The sequence below is a fragment of the Amia ocellicauda genome, chromosome 11 (assembly GCF_036373705.1).
Source record: "Amia ocellicauda isolate fAmiCal2 chromosome 11, fAmiCal2.hap1, whole genome shotgun sequence".
Taxonomy (NCBI): domain Eukaryota; kingdom Metazoa; phylum Chordata; class Actinopteri; order Amiiformes; family Amiidae; genus Amia; species Amia ocellicauda.
The window spans coordinates 35,822,875-35,845,180 of record NC_089860.1 but is presented as its reverse complement, the minus strand read 5'-3'; the positions used below and the strand labels follow the sequence as shown (position 1 = coordinate 35,845,180).

The window sequence follows — 22,306 nt, the reverse complement described above, 5'->3', positions numbered from 1 at the left end:
CGGGGGAACTTCTGCAACCTAATCTGTCCGAGCGGCAGACAAAGCCAGTGTCAAGCGGTGGCTACGTGAGGATTACAAGAAGCAGGAAGTTCATGTGTTGCCCTCCGTTTTCCACAGGCTATCGCTTTTCCACTCATAAGGACATCAGTGTGTCATATGCAAAGAGGGGTCTTGCACTGGCTTTTCCGGGCAAGATAACTCCTGTGCTTTCCGCCGGATTCTCCTCAGAAATGCTCTTGTCATCTCTGGAAAGAAAGGGAATGAAGTGTGTTGACCCAGGTGGCCCACAGGAGTCCGTTCCCCCCTTTTCCCCACTGCCCCAGTGACCTGCAGGCGTCTGGCACGCGGGACAATGGGAATCCTGGCCTGTCCACAGCTGTGCAGTGCAGAGCATGATGCAGCAGCACGGGGAGGCGGGAGGTTGTGTAACACATGTTGCCAGAGCCGAGAGGTGGGGCTTGAGTGTGCGAGGTCAGAGAAGGAGGACTTATAAATACCGGGTAGCAGCAGAGCAGTGCTTCAGACAAACACCTGTCTGCAAAGCCACCGGCTGAGGAGCTCTCACTGTGCACTTCCACACTCAGGATTTACTGAACTCTCCAGCAGCGCTGAACAAAGACATGGCTCTCTCCGTGCATGGACTCCTGGCACTGGCCATTACCCTGGGCACCTCTCTGCAGGAAGGTATGTGTAGCTTTCTTTCTATTGATTGTACAGATGCCTCTTCAGGATCGATTGTATAGATGTGTGTGTGGATCACAAGAGAATCTTTAAAGGACAGGGAGACATATGAAGCAGTAGCTTTTTCTCTCTGTGTGGTTTTGCAGTCACAGATAAAGTGAAACTGTTGTTTTTTCTGTCTTATAGTTGCTGTATTTTGCAGATGTTTAGATGTGTAGTGAAGTGATTTTTTAACCATGCATTTTTGCAAGTGAATATGTATGTAAGTGTGGAAAGATGCCTCATTGCTTGGCTCTGGTTATAAAGAGTACCTTCTTCAAATTGCATAAATAGCAGGACACTCGAAAGCCACTGCCAGTTTTTCTCACTAGTATTTTTACTTTTCATTAATAAATGTTCTTGTCATCTTTTGCATTCCACTTCACCATTGTATATAACTGGGTCAGTGCGCCGGTCGGTGTAACTCAGTTGACGGTGCAGTGTGTGCCGGCAGATGATTCATGGGGGAAACCTGTCATTTAGCAGAGATCATTAGCAGCGTTGATTGAAGTGACTCGACTGAGTGACGGCAGAGTGATTATTGCGGCAGTTCCACTGAAAAGTTGTTAAGCTGTTTAAATTCCTTCGCGCATTCCTGTGTCGCCACGGTTCACTCTCACTGTGTATGTTGTGCAAATGTTACACTAATAGGGCAATAACAATAGTCAACGTAGAAGAATGATCAGGTCTCCTCTCACTCTCGGTGAGGTCTGAGTGTAATGCATGCATATGTATATATGTTAACAAATCTGCTAAATTTCCAGGTTTTCTGATACTAAACTGCAGCGAATTTAAAATCCACTGAGTTTGGAAATGCTGATGGCTGTATTTTTTATCATTATTATATTGGTTCAGATTTATCTACTTGGAATAATATTGCTCTTGGGTAGAACAAGTGTTGATAGCCATATAGTTGCTTTTCTTTGATAGCGTTTTAATTTCATACTGAGCCGTGATATCAATGTTTACATGAGATTGTGACTCTCTTTATACTGAGTCAGATCTGCCAGGACAACTACGGGCGTAGAAATCTGAAGCGGCCGAAGATAAAGCCCTGTGCCAAAACAAACCAGCTCCACTATTGTGTATTTCGTTTGTTTTGAGCCATACTTTAAACATAACTTATCTGCAGACATTTTTCCCTGGTGAGGTCGATACGTGTTTTTATCACCTTAAAGTATTAACTGTAGAAAGAAGTCATCACATCATCCTTCATTAGAATTTCAGTAGAATTAAACCATGTTCAACGCTATGCTATGAGACTAGGTTGATCTGACTAAGTGTTCATCGCTGTTACCACAGGGCTCAATATTATCAGAGGACCAGTTGGGACAAGTTGGGAGAATGATCACCAGACAAATGATTGTTTTAAACCAAATTCACTCATCAACTCTCTCTCTCTGTCTGGACCACAGGTCTGAGTCTCCCTGTGTCTGCAGACGCTGACCCAAGCCCCCAACCATCTTCCCAGAGAGTCCGGGTCAAACGCTGTTCCTGCAACAACTGGTTGGACACTGAGTGCATCTACTTCTGCCACCTGGACATCATCTGGGTCAATACTCCCAGGTGAGGGTCCGTCATAAGCTGCCACAGAAAGACCTACTGGGGAACAGCCCTGCAGAAATCTAGCACACCCCCATGAAGCACAGTTTAATACCCAGCATGCACTTTCCTTGCCCAAGACGTCCAAAGTAGCGATCCAGGGATCAAATCTGAAACCCAGTGAATGAGCAGAACAGAAGAGCTCTGCATTGTCTAATGACAAATCAGACCTAAAATACTCAAATACTATAACTGAAATATGTCATGCAGTGCCAGTACAAGGTAAAGCTCAAGAATTGAACGGTGAAGTCCAGAAATGCCACAGGCTGTTTGTTCCGGTAACTCATAGAGCAGTCGATTATTCTTTCACATGCAGTGATTAATGCGGTGATTACGTCTTACACTGGTTGACTTTGTACCTAGCAAATAAGTGCACCGGTGCCTAGTGTGAACGTTTTCAGATGTCTCTGAGAGGACGCAATTGTTCGGCTGGTTAGAAGAAGTAGAAAGGGATGGTCACTGTGCCCCAGGAGAGAAATTCCCGATCGGTCTGAATGCTGTCGTAGATCTGAACAATGCGTGTTTAATGACGTCTAACCACGACGTATTCTAACAATGTTCTCGCTCTCTCTTTCTTCCCCCCACAGTAAGACTATACCCTATGGCCTGGGTGCCCCGCCCTCACGCCGCCGCCGCTCGCTGGGCCGGTGTCAGTGCGCCCACGGGGGTGACCAGACCTGCGCAGGCTTCTGCCACTCCAGGTGAGCTCACTCTCCACTCCGAGGACATCGCACACTCCTCAAAAGTGCACTCAATTTCCCATTGCTGTGTTGTTCTCATTCGCTGCAAAGGCCTCTATGTCAGCAGTGACCCTGGGGGACTGACTGGCCCCACACTTGAGTCTTAAACTCATATCTATCCTGTTGCAATACTTTTCTCTCAAGATAACAAACAGAGTGTTCACTTCCCAATTAATTGAGGGTATGGGGTGTATCCCAGTCTACCAAGGCGTGAGAAAAATCCTGAAAAGCATGCTGGGACAGAGTTTGTTTGTACATATATAGATAGATAGATACAGATATACATATATATAAAATAAATCTCATTAAACTTTTTAATGTGTAAGGTATTTGAAAAAAACATCAGCAATTGCAAGGGAACATGTCAAAACTCTGACGCAGATGCTGATTGCTTTTTGAGCCGAGGGTGTCATGTCAAAAGATCAGATTCGTCTGCAAGGGTTGCTAATTTTAGCCTGTTTTTTCATTTTTTCCTTGAATGTTTTGTAAGGGAGTGTAGAGGCGTGGCGGGTTAAACGATTATTGAGCGCCGAAGGGGGAATAGTCAACCCTGTGTCTACCTGTCTCCCTGTCTGCCTGTCGGATCGCTCCGGGCACAGGGACATTCTTGAACATGAGCCGTGCGTTCGCGCCCTTGAGATACAGTAGCGATTGTGTCAACACTAGGTTTGGAGCTTGCGAGGGAATTAAAAAAAAATAACAGAAAACGTGAAACTGACAGCCGTCTGAAATTACACCAGCGTAGCGTGTGTCTGAGGGCTTTGAGGTTTAATTTCCAAGTCAATTCACATCAAGATGATGTATGATGTATTCATAGTTTCATAACAAACCCAAAACAGTGCTGTGTCACGCTTATCCACACGCTAAGCAATTATCCAGCCAGCATTATTCAACATATTTAATGGGTACATTCTCTCTTTCTTTAAATGTTAGATCCCATTGAAAATCCAGATTTCCCTGCCTGGGTGTGAGTGATGTTTAGAGACTTAAATAATGTTTCTTCAGCAACAAAATCAGGCGCACAAAAAGAGCGTGTGTTTCCCTGTTTGGCGTTAATCCGTGTCCAGCTGTAGTGTAGTGTTACACGGGCTGCAGCTCCTTGGGGTGTGACTATTGTGACTTGTTGGGTTGTAACGGCAGAACCCTGTTCCTAAACGTCTCTCCTTCTCCTTGTGTTTGCAGCACCAGAAACACGGCTCAGCAGAATGGGGGCACGTCCGCACATTCCCCAAACACTGCAGACGCACGCAAACCCAGCTCCCGCCTCCTGTCGGCCTTCAGGTAAGCGTGCGGCAGTGGAACAAAGGACAGACGTTGCGGAGGCTTTTCAAGAATGGGGGATAGCAAGCAGAAAACAGGGCATGGAGTTAATTTTTCGGAGGAGTTTAGTAAAAAGAGTTTCGGTGACTAAATTATGCAGTTGTAGTTTTTTTATTGAAAAAGAAAAACAATACAAAAGCATCAAGAAAACAGAACTATACTGTTCAAGGAGTTCCGCAATGAGATCTGAAAACAAGGCGGCCATTATTGCATGATCCACTTGTACTCAAACGTGTCTCTCCTTTTTCAGGGATGCTATCAAGGCCAATGTCAAGGCTGCTGAGCGTGGAATTTCGCCTAAGAAGAAATCATCCAAACTTCAGTGGTGGAATTTGATCCGATAAAGGCAGCAGCCCGGCAAGCCAGAAACAACCATCGGGTGACAGGAAATCATCCCAAGCGAGAGTCTCGACGAAGCTCTCGTGTCGGCCAGCGGGGGCCTGAGACCAGCGAGGAGTCGGGCCCCACACGGCGCTCTGGACTGCGCCTGCTGCGGCAACCCTCCACCGCAGGGATGGGACACTTTAAACAAACTGTTTCAGAACGGGACCGCACTGGACGATTGGGTTTGATTTACTGGACTCTGTCACTGCAGTGGGTCCCCAGCACAGAAAACACAGCAGCTCCCAGGAGAACGTCTCCGGAATTCCTTCGAGTTCCAAGACTTGTTCGAAGTTCTCGAGCTGAGCTGTCGACGCTTTCTGAAACTCTACCGTAGACTGTGGGTGTGTGTTTTCCCCCTCCTCCATTTGCCACGAGGAACAGGGTCCAAAACAGTGTCCCTGTCACTGCTGAATAGGAAGGCAGGAGACATTGTGTTGTGTACAGTAATGGGGAAGGAGATACTCTGTGATATTTGTTAGCTGTGAGGAAAGCGCTGTGGGAATTTAGGAATTGGTAGTGCCTACAGTGAAATACAGACATCTGTACACAGGGAAGAGCGGGTGTAATGCTAACTCACTGACTGGTGTCCTAGAGATCCTCTGAGGCAGGTTATTATGAGATCAGTTTGCTCAATATTCAGCAGCTTCAGTGTGATCACAGGCCAACAGACAACAGCGATTTAAAAGGTCTGTGTCTGATCTTGGGCAACAGAGGACAGAAGGAAAGATTGTTAGAAAATATCCACATTCTCCGCCAACAAGGATCATGACTATAATATTTCAGAAGCTACTTACCTGTGGATATTACTTGAATTACTTGAATGTATTTGAATCATATAGAGGAATATATGCTGTACAAGGAAACACATTAGCCATATGAAGGAATCGTATTTAATGTCAAATCGCTTTTGTCGCAATTCTCAAATGGCCTGCTGCTGCTCTTTATTTCATTGTATATGTTGACTGAAATTATCAGAGGCTCTCAAAAGCTGCTCATTATATTCTGGATTGAATTCCAGGGGGAGATAAGAGTTGTTATTATGATTTAATTTCTTTAGATGTAGCGATCATTAAAAAAAAACACAACCCCCAGTATTTGATGCTCTTGGTAGAAGTGTGTTGAACATCCAATTTCATGTTATTATTACACGCTTGTACTCAGCATTCAGCAGAAAGATGGGTTGACAGTGTGAGGTCTGCTGTGTGAGAAAGTCAGGTGTGTTTTTGCCCAGGGCACAACACAACACCAGGGCCATCATTACACATCACAGTTAATGTCAAAGCTGTGTAATCAAGAGCCATTTACAGAGTGGCTATTTATTAGGTTTGTGTCTCTGTGCCAATTGACTCGCAGCTGCATTCGACAGCCCGCTACATATCTATCTGCACGCTTTGATGGAGAACGCCCTCCACTGCGAGGAGCTAATTATAAGGGAGAGGCTTTTAAAATTACTTCACACCTTTAAGTACTTCATTCATCACCTTCGGCTTCATAGTTCTAGCCCCGGGATGGGTAATCCTGGATATTAATATAGCGCATGAAACACGGGAGTGAAATCATTTGAAGCCACTCCTGATCCCCCAGCTTTGATGATTGAGTGTTCGGGGTTCAACCTACCTCCCATTTTATACAGTTAGACATGTGGCAGTGCCCATCTGTCCCTGCTGCCTCGGCCTGTAATCTCTCTCGACCCACCGAGGATGAATGTGAGGGCTTTTGTGGCCACGGAAACATCCCGTGCAGGGCTGCAATATCTTGATTGCTCCGAACGGTGGAGAGCCTTCAATGGTAGCAGCCCTGCCAAAAAGCTTTTAATTGTTTTTCTTGTAATGTTTTTCTTTTTAATTGTTCCAGCCATATGGAAAAGTCATGTCCTCATTACCCCCCCAAAGAAAAACAAAAAGCAAACTTGGTGGTGGAATGTGTTTGTTTTCGAAAGCAGCATTCTTCTACAGGGGACAGCATTCAGGGTTTTTTTGTTTGTTGTTCAAGTTCCTGAAATTGTACTGGAATGTCAAGTGCGTTGCATATTTGTGCTTTTTAATCTCAGTGTTATTTATTGAGTGTGTTCATTACTGCTGTCTGTTCAAGGCGTGCGTTTTCAAGGAGCAAACAAGGAGTCTTTAAAGACATTGATTTAGAGCAGATACTCTATCAGAGTTTTCTCATTCATTTCACTCGTTTGATGTATTGATGCCAATGAAGTCCTGCTGATATTTATTTTATTTATATAATGGATTCTGATTTATTCTTGTTTCTATTCATAATGTGTCGATGTATTACTCATGACAAGGTGTTTGATTATAATAAATGTATTTAATTGTAACATCATGTTTGTGTTTTCTTTATTACTATAATTGAATGCACACACACACCCAAGATGTTTCATTTCACCCTTTGTTATTGACACTCGGTCTCCCTACAGCCAGCTTTGTTAGGTTCATTCTCAATATAGGTCATTAATCTTACTGATAAACTCAAAACAAAATCTTACTGATACGTTTTTATCTTTAATGCTTTGGAAGGTATCTTCCAGAATCAATATATTAATCCGTAATCAATTACTTTCGAAGAGACTACTTTTTTTTCTTTTCTTTTTTAAAATCAGGTCACAGACCATAAACTCTCACGCTGATGAAGATAATATTCAATGTTGACTTTGCTCCTTTGCTCTGCTAACTGGTTCACGTTTCCTTAAAGGGATCGGGCATCAACAGACTAAACCATATTGAACTGCCCTGGTGGGGAGGATTGATGAGTTTATTTGAATTGAGGAATGAGGAATGAGGAACTAAATGTGAAACACTGTTTGATTATAATTGCACTTTCCTGCAGACTCTAGTTCACCATTTTCAGTCTTATTCTGTAATTAAAATCGGTTTTAGGCATTGACTCGCTCTATCAATACTTATGCCGAAACAGTCCTTTTCCAGTTTATAACAACTTCCGAAATATTCAGAGATAATTCGTTTAAATGCGGATGCGCTCCTGATGTTGTGACGACGACCGGAAGCGTGTCCTAATTGCTAATTAAGCGGCGCAGGCGCACTGGGACCGGGAGAACAATGCATTCCTCACGGAGCGCATCAGCATCACTCCCGCACCTGTGTGCACAGTGCTACATACCACACGCATTCTCCATGGCATCACTTTATTTTTTCCTAAACGCACTCCATGACTTACAGTGCGTCCTGTGCAGGTGTGAGAGGGGATGTGCACAGTGTAAATATCCTGTTATTAAGCCAGAAGTGTAACAGAAGTGTTGTGTAACTGCAGAGATGCGTTTCGAGCTCAGGATACAAGACCCGCATATGTCGGCTAAAATGTGTTTTTGTGATTTTCTAAAGTCTAACATTAGAGCATTCGTCCTGATGCAGGTTCAGTGTCGCTTGTTGTGCAGGGCCAATACACACTGCTTTACTGTTTTCAGTAAACACACTGCATATTTCACTTTCACTACAACCATTTGCCACTTACTTCCTATTTTGTAATACTTTAATTTAGCAAAGCTCCCTAGTAATATATATGTTTACAGACATAAACCAACCATGTATTTAAAATATTGCTTGTGGGGAAAAAAAATGGTCATGCTTTAAAAATAACTGAAATAAAACTGTTTTAAGATTTCAAAGCGTTAAGATGTTTTATCCCATTATAATGCTGCCGTTTGTGTATCTGTTTATACATTTTTGCTTATAGAAATGGAAACTTGTGTCTCGCATTATGCTATTGACAGGAGTTGTTACACCCCAGTGCTTGTATGTTCCCTAAAAAAAATAACTTTGACAGCATGTTTACTTCTTTGTTTGATTGCTTTTAAAGTTTCCTGTATTTGGCACTTCCTGAAGGGAACGTTTCCAGTCGAAGTAGCACTGTGTTGGGGGTAGTTTCTGTGCAATGGTAGAAATCTTGACAATATCCTTTAGGATCCCCATAGAATCTTGATCAGCACCAGGATCTTGGTCACAATCCTGTTCAGGAAAAGGATCCTGGGTACAACCCTGAGAGGAATATGATTTCATATCCATCATTAAATCTTGGGGTCTTTGTCAGGAATCTGGAGATATTAGGAGTCACCAGGAGCACAAAAGAAATGGATTAATCAGGTTTGTGAACAAAATAAGCAAGATACAGGAAAAGAAAAACTATAATTCAGCCGCATTGAACATACTATGTATTCAATATGATTTTGAGAAACTGGGCAATATTTTGAGAATATGTCCCTGAAGGCTGCTGATTCAGTAGAGAAAGGAAATGTAGTACTATATACTAAAAGAAATGTCAGTAATCCAATATGATGGGATCATCTCTTGGGTTGACATTTTTAATCGTGTCGTAAGCTCTTGAAAACGGAGGAAACGTCCGTCAACACACCACCGTTACTTGGTACACAAACGATTGTGCTCTGGATCGGTGAACATCAACACACTTGTATCTTCTGTTTCCCTCACAGCAGTGAATTGGCATCATAGAGGCCCTGATGTATAAAACTCTGTTATCACTGGGTCTTCGGGCTCCTGCAAACCACCCTGGCACATTAATGAGCAAGTTCTTAAAAACAATTATATTCCAGCTGACCAACAATGACCCCACCCCCCCAATTTCCTCTTAGCTGCTTTTGTGTCATTACTTTTGTATTCCTTATAATTTTATTTCATTTCTGTGAATTGGTTTGAAATTTAACTAATAACTGGCTAATTATTTGTAATGTGATTTGAGTGAAAATGGCATTTCATTCATGATTGTATAACCTAAAGAGGACATGATATTGACATGTAAGATTCAGTTGGGTTTTGTTTAGGGGCTGTGAGTGAATTTAAAAGCCCTCTTCTGATCACATCAGACACAGACGTGTGCTTGGCAGGGGATTTGGTTTGGGAAGAATTCTAAGAGTCCCTATTCATTCATGCAGGTCTGCAAAATCCTGTCCAAGATTTCTACCAGGGTAACCTCTGCACAAGACCAGCAGTGAAACCATGTTTATTCAGAGCTGTTTTGCAGTGAAGTGAAATATGTGCCATTGAGAACAACAGACATCAGACTGTGATCTGGCAAGAGCTCAGACTGGTTATCCCTCATCAGTGGTTAGGCTACAAAAACAAACACAACAAAACAAAACATATCCCTAGAAACACAGTTGCAAAAACGTGTAAAGCATGTTCTAGTGACAAAGGTGGATGAAACAGTTAAGTCCAGTTTGGTTGAATGCGAGACGCACAGATCGCACCCCTGCGCTGTTGGTCAGCCAGGGAAAGTGAGGTTTAAATGAGGCAAACCCTTTTCTTGACTTTCCCCCCTGATGTTGTTGAAGTGTCTGGTGCAGAGCGGTGTGGTATTTTATCTTGTCAAGGTGCACACTTGATCTGAATTGTTGTTCTTTTTCGGCTGTTTACTTAAGATACCATTCACAGGCGCACCTCGGGGGTTTGTGGAGATGCGATTGATCTGGAGTCTGAGGGAGAGAAGCAGAGGGCCAAGTCATAGAGAAGAGATGTCGGGTACGTGTGATTTTGACCCATTATCCCACATTCAGAGCCGAGGCTGCAACACAGAGAACCATAAACCCCTCAATCGATGGAAATACATGTCTGTAGGACACACGTCTGTGATGGACAGCTCCCATGTCTTGATATAGTCTCTCGTGTTTAAGAGAACGTGTTACAGGTAATAGTTCAGATTTTAAAACAGGCCCCTCCCAGTGTCTCTAGATCTGACACCCGTGAATTTAATGAACAGTTTCTCAACCATTCAATTTTACCCTCCTGCTAAATTGGCGATCGCTTTTTGGAAAAGATGTAAAAACATCACACAGTGGTACATAAAAAAGGATTGAATACGATCCTGGGCTACCCTGTGTTGTATTAGGTAGGGTCGTTCCAGGTTAGTGTTTATCCATCTAACCGATTTTATGTGATTCATTCGGTAGTATTTGCTTGCTGGTGAACATTGTGTTTCTTTTTGTTGTGCATTTGTAGCAGGTACAGCCTGGCGTGTTGACACCTGAGGAAGTATGGCGGGTGTTGCACAACGACCCGTCTCAATTTGGACACAGTACACGAGTCCAGGACTCCGGACACCGAGGGGCACCGGACTGCATTGATCCAGCCTGCTTTCACGGGCCAAGTGTTATGCAAGCCACAGCTCTCCTGCAAGTCTTGTACTTGTTCAGGTTTTAATAGTTCCCTCCGTCCCTGAGAAAAACAGGATGCTTTTTCACATTCCTGCTGCATTCCTGGCTGCACAGAAAAAGAAAAAACAAAAAGAGAACGGTCGGAAAAATACTGACGCGTCGCTTTTCAATGAAAGGAGCTGATATGCACTGGATTGTGGTTGATAATGAGGTGATTAATCGCTGGATTGTCTTGGCATTTTTGTTTCTCTTTCTTCTCGGTGTGTGTGTGTGTCTTCATTGTTCCCGGCCCAGTGAGTGTGTTTGCGCTGTTTTCGTGCCCCTCCGAGCCGCGCTGAGCCTGCGTTCTGATTACAGTCGAGAGCGGTATCAGAACATTCCGGCTCTTCCTGGTTTTGTTTGTGGGGAACTGAGCAGACGGCTGGAGCTGCCCTGGCCAGATATATGCGCCGCACCGTGCCCTGATATTCCACAGCGCTGGGGCCGCCGGCACTGTTTGTTGTCTGGTCAGTAAACACGGGGGCTGTTGCTATGCGGAGACTTCCAGCGGAGGTCAGAGCAACAAAGGACCCTGAAGGTCACGGGCCGCGGAGGGGTGAGAGGCAGGGGATGAGTGACGGCTCAGCGGTTTCCCACTCCACCACAAACGTGATCAAACACGATCCGGGTCTGTTGCCTTCACATTGTCACCGCAACCACACTACGAACATTACCAACCCGAGTGGAACCTCAGCTCAACTGTGGCCCCTAATGTTTCACACACACCTGCACTGGAAGTCTTTTCTTTTCTTTGCATGTTACATCCAAATATGTTTAAATTAGGACACAAGGAGGCGACTGATACTGAGATGCCCTTTTCAGAAGCCGTGGCTTCCCAGACCCTTCAATGCTCGTGCACTCGGGTCCCAGCGCCTGTTTCATCTGTCACTGGTTCTGTCCTGCAAAAATAAGGTGTCGAAATGTCTGTATATGGCTGTAATATGATTGTTTTTTTTATATTATTATTATTATAAAAACAACAATGGGTCTTGTGAGACGTAGGTGAGGGCAAGTGTTGTCGGCCCACTTCCACTGGGGTGTGAGAGCAGCTGTCTGTGCGCAGATGAATCAGAGCCGAGGGAATTACTGCCGATTGCTCCACCAGAAAAAGACACGCGCTCCCCACACCCCCACACCCCCACAGCATCACAAATGGATGTTTATCTGAAGTTGTGGAAAACATTGCGTTAACGTGCTCGTTAAAATGACTTTGGCCTTTTTTGGCATGGTTGTGTGACCAGTTTATTATGCAGAAACACTTTAACAAAAACACTAAGATAATGTTCCCTATCGGTTTCTAGAGTTATGTGGTTTACCAATTAGGGGAGGTGTGGATTTCTTTAATTATCCTCAGTGTGCGGGCAGACACCCGGAGGTTTTGAGCTGCAGGTTCGAGAGTGTTGTTTCTGGAGTGACTTTTGCAAGAGGCTAACTGTGAATAATAATCCCTCCACCGCAAAAATTTGTGCTATTTTGATAACTCAGATGAGAACCATTAGTACAAGGGAAAAGACGATGTATTTCATTCCAGTGCTGTTTATTTATCCCTGTTTATAAATTCTTGCCACTATTTATTTAAGTGCCCAGTGTGTTGGTGCTTGTCTCTTCTGCTCGTTTCTCCTCGAGTACCCGTATAGCATTCCTCCGTCTGTGGGAGTCGGCAGGATTTAGCAGATTCCCAGTTTAATGATCATATCTGAACTGTCAATTACTTCTCCTCCTCCTCCTCCTCCTCCTCCTCCCAGTCTTCATTATCGACAGTTAGAAAATAAAAAATAATCAAACCTTCTTGCTCCGGTCCCTACATTCGAATGGAAACTGGAGCTGAAGCCACGCAGAGATCCACACATACTGTGCATCGTACGTTCAGTGCTGCTCAACGCCATGGACTGCAGACTCTGATGAGACACACGTGTTGAACCGCGGCTCTGGCGATGGCTTCACCGCCGGGTGCGAAGGCCGTGGCTGTCGTTGTTCATAGTGACATTGCAAAAACTCATCTCATGAATCTCCTATGTACTGGTCAGTGTGCTGGGGACATACGGACAAGGATTGTAACTCCCAATGACAGAAACATTGTAGCTGCTGGTGGGAGTCAAATCTGTGGATCTAGACCAGGGATGGCGAACCTATGGCACACGTGCCCAGAGTGGCACACAGAGCTGTATAGGCTGACACGCCAAGTGAGCGATTATCTGCGTTTCTTTTTAGTTTTTTGTCTCAATTGTCTAAACTGACTGGCACTTTAGAAAACCAGTCAGTATATTTGGCAGTGACGGCACCGCCCCAAGTAATTGAGCAGCGCCACGTTATTATCTGAATATTGATATTTTAGTTCTTGTGCGCAGATTATCACTGTTATGCGGAGAACTGCAGAATCCTCCAATCTCATTGGTGGAGCTGCGCAGATCCATGCAGAACTGCGAAAATCTGCACATCACAAATGAGATGTTAATGTTATGATGAGTGTTTACGATGCGGTGCTACACTCTGGGAGCAGAAGCAAGATGACAAACTGTATGTCTGTGCTGTTGTGGTTCATTGTGGTCAGCAATGGAGGTGTTTGTTGAACACGCGAGGAGAAAGCATTTTGTTTTCCAGTATCTCCTGTATCAAATGGAAATGACCACAATCATAATCACAATCATTCATATTTTACACTCCGACAATTTACAAACTTCTTAAAAAGTTCGCAGTGGATGCAGGTGGTGGGTGGGTGGGATTGTCCTCACTGTCCATAGTTTTCAGATTTTTCTGTATTGCAGTTTGTTTTGTTGGCATGTTTGCTTAATAACTTAATAACAACAAAAAAGTACATATAGATATTGGTTAACAAAATGCCCTTTAGCCCCTGTATAAACTTTAATATCCCTAATCTATCATTGGCACATTTTGGCACTTAGCAAAGTATACAAACTAGACTTTGGGCACTCCAGCCAAAAAAGGTTCGCCATCCCTGATCTAGACACTTCAGTGAGGGATTCCTAAGAGACCGTAGGGTGAGGTATCTGGACAGCTACCAGGTCCTCTTACTCGTACCTCTTGATTACAGACAGATGGACAGAAGCGAGACAGACCGACAGACAGACACCGTGCCTCTCCCCAAAGAGGACAATGCAGCCTTCACCCACCTTGTCGCACATGTTAGACACACGTCTCAGTGCGGTGAGCTCAGCCTGTGGTCTCTTTCAGTGCGCAGGGACTTTGTTGTACTCGGTGTGTCACAACACACATACGCCAGATCGCCAGATAGCCGGGCTGCGCGTCTCACGGTAGCGCTGGGCCTGTTCTGTGTAAACTGCACAGTAGGTTTCTGTAAACTGCCACTGTTCCTAAATCACAAAACAAGATGCAAATCTTAATTTTGAATTCATACGTCTGCAGATACGCATCGTACGGCGGGCTGTAAGTGTCCTGCGAGGGTGGGGTGAGGTTGCTAACTTAAAGCATCTTTAAATGCTTCTTTATGGGCCGCTCCCACATGCTAGACAGCTGCTACACAGGGGCACATCTGGGTGTGACAAGCGCGTCTCTTGTGTAACTATTTAGGTCATACAGGTAAGGACAGAGCAGACACCAATACTGCCAGTCTGTCCCGTTGTGTAACCAACACGGTTTCGGTTTACAAGAGCTGTGATGATGCTTAAGGTGAGGAACGCTGTGCTTTCTGCTTGTTGTTTCTGAAGTGTATCTGCAATTATATTTTTGTTCCTGCAGCTTGTAAGGAGGGTGACCTGGATTAATGATATTTGGCATTAGTAATTATTATTCCATCAATAACAGCAATATTAAAAACAAACCACCAAACCAGTAAATTACTTCTGCAACGCCTGTCCTCAATTCCCCCGACGTTAACTTTGATGATGGTTCATAAATCACTAATATCATAAATATGCCAGGAACAATTGCAGCATCCTGTTGCTGTGGAGCTGCTCAGTCACGCCGAGCCGAGCTGACGATTTCCAAAACAACCCGACGTGGCGAGACACTCATCTGCTGATTGGTGTGAAATTCCTGAACAAAATGGCCGGCCCTGACCCTCCATCACCTCGAACCAGCCCCCTCCTCGATGAACTGGCTCCCCGCGGCCCCCCGTCCCCCCTCCTGCCGCTGCGAGGCTCGCGTGTGGCCGGCTCCACAACAGGATGGAGCCGTTTCCTCTGTCTCGCAGATTGGGCCCAGACAAACAAGCCGCTCTCCTCCGGGCGCTTTTGTGATAACCCCCTGCTTTTCAGGAACTTTCCTGCGCTGCTGACCGCACCGCTCTGGAATTGTCGGTGTTTGTGCCATGTTGTGTCTCTGTGTTGTGTCTCTGTGTTGTGCTGGCGGAGAGCAACAAAAAACTGCGAAGGCATGCGGCGGACCCCATCAGATATGGGATGTAGGGTCTGACAGATTTGACATGACTCGGCTTCTTCAATGTCAGTCCAAGTGGCAATGTAGTAAAGCTGCCTCAGTGCTTTTGTGTGTTGGTTCGGAGAATGTTGGATTTAGTTTTCCTCACTCAGGGGTTGCTGATATATATGAATAACCCGTCATTATTCTGGAATTCTTTTATGATCATTTGAGGCTGAAGCTTTACTTTTAATTATATTTCAAAATATATTTTCAATCGCAAAACAGTGGAGGAACAAAAGTGCAGAATACATCTCAGAGAGGAACAATATTTCAGCTTCAGCACCTGAGATCCAGGACTACAATATGGGACAATTTTGCACGCGCAGGATCGTAAAAGTAGGGAAAGATGCTTACGATCTGATCTTCAATAAAAACAAATCAAGTTTTAAAGACTAATGAAGAAAAGTCTCTTTTTGAGTCTGTAATCTTACCCTGCAGATTAAATTCCACCCCCCCACACCACTTTTCTGTCTATTGTTTTTATGAAATATTTTGCCAGTACCGGACACAGCCTCACAGATAAGACAGATAACGCCAGCCTCACAGAATGTCTGCCTCCCCAAAGAGCAAACAGACAATAGTCCACTTCTCCCAGTGCTTTTTCGTGACACTTAAGAGAACAAAGCACATTCTCCCTGTGTACTTTTACAATGGCACAAAAGGAGCAGTGCCAGTATGAGGCTGTGTGCTTTGTGCTTGTGTGTTTTCGTGGATGATTTATGATCAACACTTTGAAGAACACAATAACTGAATTGTAAGGAGTCAGGTCTCTTCCAAGAAATCAAACACAATAAGTTCCAGAGGACGACACCTTGAATTGGCCACAGTGTGAGGGCTCGGCCCGGCTGAACCACGCAGGTGTTTGATCAGTGTATCGGACCGACTGCGCGCTACGTCCTGTCACACATGGGGAGAAACCGCGCCCGACCCCCTGGGAGTGGTATTGAATTGCTGGGGGTCTGTACTGAGTGACTTATAAACATTCCCTCATCTGCAGGTGAAATTACATCCCTGTTGCATTTTTGTTCTGCATTCTGTGTTGGCCTCCATCCCCCCAAGACTAGTGACTTACAACAGCCACGGGAGGAAGTCTGTCGACAATTGTGGCCTTGTCTGCACTGTGTTTTCTGGATCATTAAAATGCTGCTATTCAAAATGTGTTGTTTTTTTAAATCCTGTTTAAATGATTCTAAACGAATTCCTTCCAAATCCCTGGATGACTCATATTGGAGACAAGGGTGGTGTCTGTGTGTTACAGAGGGATTATAACATATCACTATAATCCCAGAAGATGCATGTGACATGGACTCGATGGTTTTGTTGTATATTCTCAACCTTTTCTGCGAGACTCTCTCCATACTCTGGCCACGAACCCCTCCAGGTGCTGCGTTTCAAATGCTGTGTGAGTTACGGCTGCAGGGAGCAAGATGGTGCTCCTCTGAAACAGGTTTACTCGGACCGGAGAAGTGGTGACACGACACCAAGTGTTTCCTTCAGAATACTTCAGAAAAAAAGGGGAACTTTTCTACCACACCTGGCCTTCATCAAACGGAGAGTAAGTGTAGTCGAATCTGTTGCCTTTGAGGGTCCTGAATAAGAGAAGATGGGGGCTGTTTTGTCTGTGTTGTCAATAAGCGCTTCACTGTGGCCCATTCTTTCGTTTCAAAGAGGGCAGCTGCTTGTGTTTCTTTAAGAGGTAAGAGGCGTCACACCCTGCCTGCTACGGCACAAGATCTGCTTCACTGAAGTGAAATAAAGTCCATTCGTTACATTCTTGGCTCACAGGGAGAGCCGAATCCTGTTGACTGGGTATTACTCTTGTTTTTCAACTCAGCCATGATCTGCTGGATGAGATGCAAGCAATAGCTGGAATTTGACTGGAAAGTGGAAAATCCCTGTCGCTGAGGTGTTTGCCCTTATCTGTCTCCTCTCTGTGCAGTGAGGGAGAATGTGCATCTCACCGAGGAATGAAAACAAGCATCTGATAAACCGCCCTGATTCTGGGTTTGAAAAGCTCACTATTCCCCGTAGAACTGAGGGGCTTCTGTCTAGAGGGACAACAAAGGGTTGTGTACATAAACCTGTTAGGGTGACATCACTGTCCTAGACCGGGAAGGGGTATCAGAGTCCTCCCACCAAGGGGGAACGGTCTTTTAGCATAGCGGGTTTGTCACTTGGATCAGAGGGTTGAGTCTGCGCTTCTCGGGCATACATGACTGCACCGGTGTCGCCCGCTGTCACACCTAGCTGTGCCAAGACACCACAGGTCTGAATCAGCCAATCAGGGAAGACTACAGTGGCATCCAATGGGCTGTTCTATTCCAATACGCGATGAACTATTGTTTGCCCGTGTTTCTCTCCCCGTGTCCCTCTCGCCTCCATGTTCTGTTCTTTATTCTTATTGTGCCTCAGAAACCAAACCAGGACTTTGATACTGGGACTAAACTGGGTCTATACCGGTTATAGATATTTCTGCCCCGCGTGGTATTTAAGCGCCCAAAACATCAGCAAGCAGCCCCTGCACTCTTGGGAAGCATGACTGAGGAGGGCGGTTCCAGCCGGTTTGGTGTCTTGTGGGACCGTGAGGAATGTGATGCTTTGCACTCGGAGAACACTAGTAAAGTCAAACCTCATATGTCACTGAAAACACACATTCTGTCAGCGGGCCGTCTTTATGGATGTTTCTTTCCCACCCCATTGTATTAGCATATTGATATTTATATTTGCGTCAGGAGCAGAAATTGACTGATCGATTCAATGTTCTCCCCAGCGTTTCAATCAGACACTGAATTGCATGAAACATCTGCACCAGGTGCCGTCTATCTGTGACTTTCACCTGCATCTTCCCTTCTCATCAAATCAGGTAAATATTGAATAGTTAAATAGGCAGCTGCTATGCCCATAGTTACCCAAGGACCCAGGGCGGTAGCAGAACCACTTTCCCCACTGCGAGCACCTTTTTACCGTTAAAGGAGTAGCCGCCACATAAATGTTTCTTACATTAGTCATCCGTGTCAACCACAGGTTAGAGCATTCAAAATAAATATCTGGAAACCAAAGTGTCAAAAACAAATTTTCTTTCTTCTGATACTGTTTACCACGATTGTTTGTTTTTCCATGGAATCATTTTGAAGGCTGTCCTTCCTCTCGGATAAAAAGAAAAAGCTTCATCCCAGTTAACTGCATCCCCACCCACTACAGTGAGTCAGGCAAGGTCCCTTCAAGCAAAAAATATGCTTTGGAAGAAAACCCTTTTCTGCCAGAAGAGGACTGCACTTTCCGATGCTTTTGATGGAGGGATTTCTTGAATTGAGGGAAAATATGGTCAAGGTTCACGCACAGACCAATTCATAACCTGAAGTCTTCCCCCGGCAGGGCGAAATCCCCCTGAAAATCCCAAATTAGCTGGGACTTCAGCTGAGGAAGGGAGATTCCTGGGGAAGTTTTGATGAAGTGGCAACAGATTACAAGATACACCAGTAGACCCCATGCCCCGCTGTGTGCCCTGTCTTGACCCCCTTCATTTCCTGTTGTCAGCATCACACCAGGTTGCTTAGTAGATTTGTTCTTTTTTATTTGTAATGTTATACTTTTATAGAAATAGGCTGCCAATAAATACACTACAATACAATATGATAAAAGGCCGTAGCAGAGATCGGTTCAGGATCTCAGGGCGAGTTCCTCTTTCTTCGGCCAATGTTGTGACTTTTTAATTCGCAGCGAAACGTACTGACATTTGTCGCCCAACAACATCTCTAGCTAGCAGCTATTCACTACTTCACTTTACTCAACTTTTACTCCAGGCCCTTATGCAATGTCTTTATGACCATAAATGTGGATCAATTATCATCATCATCATCATCAGATACTGACCTCTGGATGAGATTGTGTGGAGATCAACATTAACATCGCCAACAACGATGTGAGCTGATGACAACTGTGTTGGCTTTCCTGCGTCTGCAGCTTCTCCTCTTCAGATGGTTCAGAAATCTGTTGCTCACTTTATATTCTGACGGCTTCTCTTCTACCTCACCTTCATTTCATATTCTGTGCTGTCTTCCAACTGGCCATCTGGATTAAATTCAAGACCCTCATCCTTTCCAACCCCCTTCTCTTCACCTCCTTCCTCCTTCCTCCCTCCCTGTTCCCTCTCACTGTCTCTGTTCCTCTTCTCCAGTGGCAGAACCATGATTGTTGTTGTCATTGTGAGGAACAGCTTTGCTAGATGTGTTTGTGTTTGCAGTATTAACAAGGAGGTAACTAGTATTCTGAGATCATTTCCACAGGTCTTGGTTTAGTTGTACTGAAGGAAAATGCTTTCATTGAGATATGTGTGGTTGTTGTTTTCCAAGGTGTTCACAAGACAAGGATTTTTTCCAAAGTCTCAATAGTTGTTGTTTTTATGAACAACACATTTTTAGGTAGTTATTGGTTAATTTATTTTTACAGTCAAGATAACAATGTCATATATTGAGAAATGCCCCAAATTCCACTTCGGATTACTTAGATGTTTTTTTTATGACTATTGTTTTATAAATAGCTGTGTAGAGACATAGCATAACTCTATACTCAAAAAGGAAACAATATCTGGTGTTTGAATGCTTTACATGGTTAGTTTGCCTTGTTGGGAAATGATGAATCTTGGTGCAACAACCACATCCGTTATTAATGAATGCTGGAGGATTTTTAGGGCGTATAGGAGAGGGACTCTCCACTCACAGATGCTTCCAGTAAAATTCAACAAACAAGCAATGACCTTAGATTAAGATTCTTAGATCTTAGTAAGATATTGTAAGTATATTAAGTAAAGATATTGGCGGCAAACGCAATGTCTGTTTGACCAGACAGGTGGGCCGCTATCATCATCATCATCAGTTTACTGTCACCTCAAGACACAGAGACTGCCCTCTGGAAGAGATTTTGCGGAGGTGCGTTAATGTTTTGATCTATTGAAGAGATCACAATTGTCTGAGCTTTTCAGTGCGGTTTTTTGTTTGCCCTGTTTATTGAAACACAATAAGTAATTATAACAGATCCTTTTGACCTGTGAGAAAAAGTGTGCTTTTTTGGGTTGCAAAAGTGAAGCATTCATGTTGCACAATTGTGCACATTAAAAGAACATCCTGTTGTCGGTGCTGCGACGTTGCTGTTTACATTCCTCGAGCGCGGGCCGTAAAGAAGCGACTTGCTGAGCAGGGTCTGTGTTGGAGGTGTGGTCCCTGCTGTCAGTTTTTGTGCAAGAGATGTCTTCATCATAGTGAAATGTACCGTATATATATATATATATATATATATATATATATATATATATATATATATATATATGTGTGTGTGCTGTCGCTTGACCCAAGAGTTTGGCTCAAATGTCAAAAGGCACATTGTGACGCAGGAGTGCCGAAATCTCTCACAGACATGCAAGAAGAGATGGTGTATAATCATAAAAAAACTATAATTAGACAGACATCTCAGTATCTATATGAAAAACCCATCTACCACCATTTCTGTCCAAGAAAAGTGTTGTGTCTCTTTTGCTAAATGTTTAGGTACTGTATCCTATGCAGTCAGTGTTGTCTGTGCAATGCTACACAGTAAGTAAGTCTCTGCTGCCTGCAGCTCAATCTGCTCTGTGTGCGATGGCAAATCCTCTCCGCCTGCCTCAGATATCATCACCATCTCCTCTGTGGAATAGTTGGTTTGCAGCCACGTTTGAATGCTATGTGCCGCCAGGTGTTGACTGCAGAGACAGTAACAGGCAGTGAAAGCTGACTTCCTTGCACCCATCGAAGGCAGAGAAGGGTCACAGAGAAGACAAGGCCTTCTTTAGCGGTGACGTCAACACCTGCAGCCTTGCAGTTTAAGTACCTGCCCGTGGTGTGAATCTTGGCTTGAATCTTTTCCCAGGCAGTGTGTAGAAGCCTGCGTCTGGTTTTCAGCGTGCCGGTGCCTCATACTCGGCTCGAACCAGCATCTGTATAGAGCAAGCGTTGAGTCCCCAGTCTAGAGAGGGGACACAGGTTTGTTTTCATGACTCCAAAGAAACTGCATTCCTCCCTGAATACGCAGACAACATAAAGCCACTGCCTTCCATTTGGAGATCTGATATTGGCTATTGCTGTTCGGACTAACAGGGGCAACTGCTTTTACTACCTGAGGAGGATGGAATTTTACTTGGCATGGAGATCCATTGACCTACTCCACTGTCAGGTCTGGGCTCAAGGATTTTGTAGAACTCCTATTGATATTTTTAACATCACAATCTTAATCTCAACCTCCTAAAGCACGAAACAATAATGCGTCACAGACTGCAGGTGACATGATACCCATCTTAATCTTAAAATAGAAAGCTCTTTCCCAATGTCTTAATTTCAGTTCATCTGTCTTTGATAAGATCCCTTCCTCCTGTCCACCGAAGCCATTGTCTGTCTGGAGTTTAAGCTCGTCTCCAATCTCAGTTTAATTTATTTCGCAATACAAGTCAGGAGGCCCTTTCTACCATAGATGCCAGCGGGCATAGACTGCCGTAGCGCGGCACCACGCCACCTCTACCCGGCGGTGTTAGTGGAGAGGAAAAATGAAAGGCGAATTAAGGATTGTGGAATGGAAAGAAGATGACTCGGGCGTGAAACTGGACTCAAGAGGGAGGCGAGAGCTAGTGTGGTAAGAGGAGAAAAAACTAAGGGAGAGATGTGTCGAGGTGTTTTCAAGAAGCTTAATGAAGGCTTCAGAAATGTAGGTTTCTGGGCGTGTGTGTGTGGTTGCCTGACACTCAACTGAGAGAGAACTCCTTTATCCAGGGGAGGGTTTCCATTTCTCTGGAATTGTGCGTTAATCATTCACGAAAATCACGTTGCGAGAGATTAAGGAAGTCCATCAGTGCCAGAACCGTTATAGACGGGGCTAATTTGGATAAAGTTTGAATTCATTGTGTTTCATTGAGTCGTACGAAATGGACACACCTGCTTGAGTCTGAGAG

At 44.3% G+C, this 22,306-nt stretch overlaps 1 protein-coding gene across 1 annotated transcript; it reads left to right on the top strand.

Annotated features, from left to right (window-relative positions):
* Positions 1 to 512: 512 nt before the first annotated feature.
* Positions 513 to 7,092, top strand: LOC136763590 (endothelin-2). The gene is made up of 5 exons (XM_066717700.1): positions 513 to 684; positions 2,136 to 2,286; positions 2,910 to 3,023; positions 4,245 to 4,343; positions 4,633 to 7,092. Exons 1-5 carry the CDS (start codon positions 621 to 623, stop codon positions 4,724 to 4,726), a joined length of 522 nt encoding a protein of 173 aa, XP_066573797.1. The 5' UTR covers positions 513 to 620; the 3' UTR covers positions 4,727 to 7,092.
* The last annotated feature ends 15,214 nt before the right edge of the window (positions 7,093 to 22,306 follow it).